General features: G+C 36.4%; 1 protein-coding gene across 2 annotated transcripts in view; it reads right to left on the bottom strand.

Annotated features, from left to right (window-relative positions):
- Positions 1 to 4,292: 4,292 nt before the first annotated feature.
- The window catches only part of LOC113084125 (solute carrier family 45 member 4-like), a 47,180-nt gene continuing 43,932 nt past the window's right edge, over positions 4,293 to 7,540 (bottom strand). The window contains exons 8-9 of one of the 2 annotated variants that reach the window (XM_026254773.1): positions 7,304 to 7,515; positions 4,293 to 6,058 (exon numbers count right to left, since the gene is read on the bottom strand). In XM_026254773.1, coding sequence (XP_026110558.1) covers positions 5,705 to 6,058; positions 7,304 to 7,515 — 566 coding nt within the window. In that variant the 3' untranslated portion in view covers positions 4,293 to 5,704. The remainder of the gene's footprint in view (positions 6,059 to 7,303; positions 7,516 to 7,540) is intronic. The other variant, XM_026254775.1, reaches the window with a different exon arrangement.

Here is a 7,540-nt window from a genome sequence, read left to right as displayed (position 1 = left end):
CCTTGAGCAAGGCATCGAACCCCCAACTGCTCCCCGGGCGCCGCAGCATAAATGGCTGCCCACTGCTCCGGGTGTGTGCTCACAGTGTGTGTGTGTGTTCACTGCTCTGTGTGTGTGCATTTCGGATGGGTTAAATGCAGAGCACAAATTCTGAGTATGGGTCACCATACTTGGCTGAATGTCACGTCACTTTTCACTTTTATGGATATTTACTGTCAGTAATTCTAAATAAAGCAGTCGGCTTCATAAGCTCTAATTAGCAGCAGATCAGAAATCAGTTTAGGCGTAAAGTGGAGTTTAATGTTTGTCCCTGTGTCTCAGAGTTTATGACGGAGCCATGAGACGGAAGCTGGTTTTATGAGGCTCTAATTAATTAGATAAAAGAGAAGTTTACAGTCTCTCATTGAGGATAATGCAGCTTCAGTAACAACAGTCCTGCAGATCCTAACAGATGATCAATGCATTCATTCAACACTGAACCGAGCCACAAGCTTTTCATATGGATGCTGAGAAACAGCAAATCAGCACATGTGAAACAACACCGTCAGCATTAGACCCCATTCACTTTTATTGGGGGACTGAAAAAGTCTGTCAGAGGTGGAACAAGTTGAAAACCGCAGTCCATTTTTAATATCTATGCATGAAATGATGACAGCTTCAGTGAAAGCAGGCTTCCCTCTATCCAGCAGATGGCGCTCTTGATCACTAAATAAACTACAGTTGTGAACTTTAGAGTTTGTGCTTGTACTGTACAGAGAACTATATGAACAACAACAAAAGTGATCTCAGAAGAACTGTCCATCTTATCATCATAATGCCCCTTTCAGAGTCCAAAATATGAATCCTGATCAACTGTGCCAGAATTGTGTTTTGCTCAATTAACACAAAAAGTTATACTCCAAAAACCCACTTACTGTAGCTGTGCTAGTATCTTTGACCAAAACTGTATTTGGATGACAAACGTCAAAAGAAATACATGTGTGAAGAATCCAAAAACAATCTCAGACTGTTATATTTGGCATAAATTCTTTAAAGGTGCATTCAATACAGTGTTTTTTCAGTTTGTCTACATTTTCAGGCATATGTACAGGATTTATATACAGTTCTCATAGAAAATAAAACTAATACAAAATAATGAGCTTTTGTACAGAATCAAAAGGAACTATATACATCTCTTGTAAATGACAAGGCATATAGTAGCTTAGACTGCAAGGAGTTTCTCTCCTGTTTTACATTACGTGCTTCAGTAACATCCATCTGCTTTCCGTACAGGAAAAGAGCCACGTTTGAGCCCAGAGTCAGCACACACTCCACTACGACGGAAACATGAGAAGACTACGCCGTTTTCAGTATTTCTGTGTTTGCTCTATGACCTTCAGCTAAAGTGAAATGTGAACTTGTAAACTAAAGATGGTTATAAAGTGAATCTCATCAAACCTGTCAAGACCACAAATATTTCACCCCAAAATCAAAAGAACAAGGAATTATTTTTATTCATTTGTCAAAAAAAAAAAAAAGAAAAAAAAAATATATATATGCATGCATGTCTCAAATTTTAATTTCTAGGTGATTAAACATAAATATTTTACATTTAAAATGTTACATTTTATGTAAAAAAAAAATATATAAAAAATAACATTTAAATGTTTATTGTTTAATAAAAAAAAATTTTTTAAATACATTTTAAAATGTACATTATTTTATCCACTTCAGAAATATCTGTGAATAAGATTTCTGTAATTAGTATAAGATTTTTTTTCCACTTTACAGTAATGGATTTTCATGAAAAAAATATAAAAATGCATTTATTGTTTTAATTTAATTTTTATTAAGATATGAAATATGACGTAATTTTCACCACAAATTCTAAATAAAAAATAAAAAATTATATTTTTTGCATGAAGAAAATGTATTTCTTTTTTCAGCATAAATTTTCATGACAATTAAATATTATTTATAACTGTAAAATAAAATACAAATGAAATTGGCTTATATTTATTCCAAATATAATTCTTTCGTTTTTGTAATTATAGGGTGAAGTGTGACCTGGAGATGTTCTTGTGAGATTCATTCTATAAAAGAGTGAGATGTCACACACACACACACACACACACACACACACACACACACGTACATGGTGCTTATGATCATGCAAAAACAGACGTAAATAACTAGCATGTCTCTTTCTCTCTCTCTCTCTCACACACACACACACACACACACACACACATATCCAATCTCACTCATCTACACAAGCTGTAAATATATCTTTATCTGTACTTATAATCCTCTAAATATTTAAGGATAATGCATTCAAAAAATAAATAACCACAGTTTAGGCTTTTCTATTGCAAGACATTGATTCATTTTTTCTTTTAAAACTGTATGTGCAAGTTCGGTGCAACGTTGAATCTTCTTGCTCTCAAAAAAACAAAAAGTAAGTTACATTCAATACTGGAAACTTCTTCCCCTGACGCTCTCTGAGAGTCCCACAATTCTCCAGTCTTTGCTTCGAGGTCAGCAAACGGATCCCGAGATATCCAGACACAACCAAGATTGCACTTCAAGTATTCGAATGAGACGTCTGGTGTGTGTCGTGATTCACGCCGCCGGTAATGCCAACACTGACCGAGACGTGTGCAGCTAATGCAACGGTGCTTGATTCGACAGAAACTTGATGCTTTTCTCATTCAAGCTTGGGTTTAACTTCAATAAACATTCCAGAAATAACACACATATATATTTATATCAGCTTATCTTAAGATCTTAATACTCTATGCAGGGCAAAGCCAGTACAAATGTGCCTCAATAAAACATCTTTTAACTCTCTAGCCAGCAAGACAGCGAGTAGAAGAGTGTCCGGTCACCTCTGGTCAGATACAAGTCACCAGACCTCAAAGAATGTCTCAAAAATAGTCATAGCACAATCATCCTCAGTGTCAGGAAACTGCAGCTGAGACCCAGAAAAAAGGGCCACGTTTGAGCCAAGATGGCGGCCGGAGATGACTCCATTCTCTCCACCAAAAACACGCAGCATCCAGGTGCTAATGTAAACAGACCAGAACACACTCCTCCTCATTCAGAGGGAGAAAAACTCAAAAGTTCTGCCAGAAAGTGCCGTGGACCTGAGCTGAAGAAAATCACCATTGCAACTTGGAAGTCTGTGAGTGTAAGAAAGGTTTGGTATCTGCGTGAACACTCGGATGCAGCATTGAGATTATTACTGGCCCTTGCGTGGGCCGTCTTAGGAAACTATGAGGGAGACCAAACGTATTAAAGCACTTCAGGACGTCAATGACAAGAGGCACTGACACACTCATGACCAAAGTCACGCTCTCCCGGGTGAATCTCATGAAGATGCTCAAGAAATCTGTCATTTATTACCTTAGAATCAATAGAAAGACTTGAGGAATTATGTTTTGCGTGAAGAGATTGAAGTACATTTTGCCCATTATTTGCATGACAAATAAACCTTTATCCACAACTGCAATATATATACTGTATATATATATATTATATATAATTTCTAAAGACTCATTTGTAGAGATTATATACACTCACACACTGCAATTTCAATTTATAGCTGATTGAATATATATTTAAATATTTAAACATTTAATGTACAATTCACATTTAAATGAAATATTTAAATTTTATATTCACTTCAGATTGTGACTAATAAGCTTTTCTTCTACTATCTTTCATTTTCAAAAAGAGTTTCTCGTATTCTTCTTGACATAAAAATATAAAAACAAACATAAAAACGTGTAATTTTTCACCTCCATTGTTGTTGTTTTTTAATTAAAGAAATAAGAAATTATATTTTTCATGAAGAAAACGAAGGAACCATTTCTTTTTTTGGAGCATTAATTTGTAGCAATAATTGTCATTATATTTTCATGGCGATTAAACAATTATTCACAACTGTAAAGCAATAAAAGAGATTTTTTTCAAATGTATACATATTACAAAATATCTACATAATTTTATACAGTTTGTAGAGTACAATGTGAATGTATTCTATAATGGTAGTATTGTTTTACTGCTTTTAATGTATGCAAATTTTAAATTACAATTTCCTAGATCATGTGACTAATGCATTTCCTATTGTTTATGATTATAGACTTTATTTATAGGCATTGCAATTTCATTTTCTAGCTGATTAAATATGTAACATTTTTTATGTAAATGTTTTTTTTTTAATGTTAATTTGTTTGATAAAAAAACACTTCTTTTTTTTGTTTCCATTGCCAGCAAGGATTGTCATGAAAATAATTTCGAAATTCAGTTCCAAAAAAATCCATAATTTTCTGCAAATGCAAGTAGAATTTTCAATATTTTCTGTGAGATATGAAATATGACGTTTATTCGTGAGATTCACCCTTTCACCAGCATAACACGACTAAAATAAAGCCTTCACAATGAAACAGATATTATTATTGCACTGGGCAACTTTTGGTAATCATAATGTCCTCTGTTTAAAAAATAGGAAAGGATCAAGTTTTCGAGCCATTAACTTATATTAAAGATTCTCTATATTAGATTTGATGAGGATGAGCTTCGAGTGGAAGTGTGCAAGTGAAGAGCATGTGATTGAGAGAGAGAGAGACCCAGCCAAGCCTCTCTCTCTCTCTCTCTCTCTCTCTCTCTCTCTCTCTCTCTCTCCTGAAGAGTTCAGCCCAGAGTCGCCCCCTGGTGGCCCTGAGATGCAGCCCTGAGACCCACAACACCAGGCCAAAGACGGACAGTCCAACAAAACAACACAACTGAGCCTTCAGTGAGTGAAGAAACGCGTGGGGAATGTTATGCCGAGTTCACACTGACTGGATCACTGTTGCTTTCACACTGCACGATGGACCGGTGACAGGAGGTTACAATCTGCATGACTTCAATATTAGAAAGAATCTCAGAACTACATTTAATGTTCATAACTCCTCCCTGCCCTGTATCCTGCTCTCTCATTGGCTGTACGTCACCGTTGATATATTATTAAGTCAGAACTCATTTCATAGATCTCGATATTTACACTCTTAAAAATAAGTGCTTCTCGATGCCATGAGAAGAACCTTCTTTGTCTCCCATAGTTCCTTTCTGTTTCACAAAAGGTTCTTTGTGGCAAGAGAAGGTTCTTCAGATTATAAAAAGGAAAGAAAGCGAGAACCTTTGACTGAATGGTTCTTTGTGGAACCAAAAATGTTTCTTCTATTGCGTCGAGATTTCTTTCAAACACTCGACGGACGTTATGAAGTGAGTTTGGATTAAAATCCTGGTATTGAATGTGGTATTTTCACGTGTTTTCAGATGGAGCAGCATTAACTACAAAGAGCCGTAGTTCACTGCAAACAGCTTTTATTATCACAAATGATAACTTTGATTTCATTATCGCGTGATTAAATCATCTGCGGTGATGAATGCAATATTACGGCTCTGTGTATTAAATGCCACTCCATCTGAAAGCACGTGCTGGAGATTTACTACTAATGACTATCACATTCGATTACTCGTGCAACCCTAGTGTAGCATGTTAAATATTTCACGGGCGTCTGCGATTCTCTGATTGCATCTTTGATAATTGTCACTTGCTTGAACGACCACCTCCGATTTTGGGCAATTGATTTTGCAAAGCCTGTCTGGGAGTGAACTTCGTGTCTAAAATGCTGCAGTGTGAACTCGGCATTAGATGTTCGCCGTCATCCGATGGCTTTCACAGCGTGGATTCACACTCCACTTTGCAGGTGGTGGTGGCTCCGCCTTTGCGTGTGAGCTTGAGGAAGCTGGGCTTCTCAGTCACGCCGTTGTTATTGGGGGACGTCAGCGCCCGCGTCTGCTCAGCCTCTCCGCCGGAGCCCGGGTAGATGACGAGGAAGGAGGCGGACAGGAAGCCCAGGAAGGAGCCGCCGGAGGCCACCATGGGAATGACCCGCACGCTGCCCACCGCGTCCACCACGGCACCCAGCGCAGACGCCACCAGGATCTGAGAGATGTACACCTGACACGACAGGATGGCGCAGTCGATCCCGAAACCTCGCTTGGAGTTGCCGGGGCTGTGCTGGACGTACTGCAAACAGCAAGAACACATCGGTCACATATCAGTGTCCAAGACACTGCTCTCTATCCTAGGAGATCTCAGCCCAGAAATCTGTTTAAGACCTAGAGTATTAACAATAAAACATTACCACAATGAGTAATGTGACAACCGTATATAAATAACAACTTGTGAGGAAATATTGGTCTGCCAAAACTTACCACGCATTGCATGAGTTTCTCTAAGAAGTCGGTTTATTTTGAGACAAGCAGCAAAACAAATGTATTACACTATGAAACCATTTCGCTAAAATGTATCAGAAATACATTTTTATAACAATTAAACACTACTTTTTATATTTATTTTTTTAAATATTTAGATATTAAAAATATATATACACACCGTAACATTACTGTAAAATTATTTTTGATATAGTCTCATTAAAAGTATGCATCACTGTTGAATTTGTTGTACTGTTTTAATTTAAACCTATTTAAATGGACAATTCGTTGACATTTCATAGACCTTGTGATCAGGACGCAGAAATGTTTATGTATAGTGATTAAAGTTTAAATTTCTTTCTGAATAAATATATTTTAAATTAAAAACTTTAAATCTAGATTAAATATTGACTAAAAAATAATGTATTTTGTATTTAATAAACAATCAAATAAAAATAATCAGAAACCGCCGCACAAACTATTCAGTTTCCTCATGCACAGGACACAGACATATTTTTATTTATAGAGATGTGCTTTTAATTTCAAACAGATTAAATACTAATATATATATAAATATTGTATTTTAAAAATATTTTTATTGATTACAAAGTAAAATAAAATGAATTCGTATTCTCAGTAAAGCCTATTCAATTTGCTCGGGAACAGATTTCCGTTTGGTTTGTTAAATGTAAAATATATACATATATAAAATGAATTTAGATTTTTTTTTTTTATAATAAAATTAATTAATTTAGAATTTAAAGCTCTACTAGTTCGGTTTGTTTGTGTGCACAGTGTTTTTTCCCCACAATCCTATCCTACTGCTGTTCCTAACATAAATTAAAAAACAACTAAATTATTGTCATGATACTAAACAATGTAGTCAAGTCAGCTCCTTCCACTGTTCTTTACACCTAAAAGTGATTTGATGACATTGTAATGCCTGTTAAAATCTGAGCTGTGAGAGTCAGTGAGGACAAAGATTAGGATTAGTGCTGCGATCAGATTTAATACGGCAGGATTACAGTCTCACAGAGATGAATGAAGAGCCTCTGACCTCTTTATTATCGTGATACTGGCCCAGCAGAGCGTACGGACAGTACGAGATGCTCATGGAGATGATGCCCATGCTGCTGATCATCACCATTGAGACGTAGACGTTGGGGAAGATGGCCATGACGGCCGTACCGATGGCGAAGCCCAGAGTGCCCAGGATGTAGATCACCTTTATGCTGAGGCCAAAGTTATCCAGGTACTTCTGCAGTACAGCTACATTCACAAAAGAGATTGAGAT

Source organism: Carassius auratus, unplaced genomic scaffold (genome assembly GCF_003368295.1).
Source record: "Carassius auratus strain Wakin unplaced genomic scaffold, ASM336829v1 scaf_tig00039707, whole genome shotgun sequence".
Classification (NCBI taxonomy): Eukaryota; Metazoa; Chordata; class Actinopteri; order Cypriniformes; family Cyprinidae; genus Carassius; species Carassius auratus.
Note: the sequence above shows the minus strand (reverse complement) of the source record. Positions and strands in the feature narration are given on the sequence as shown.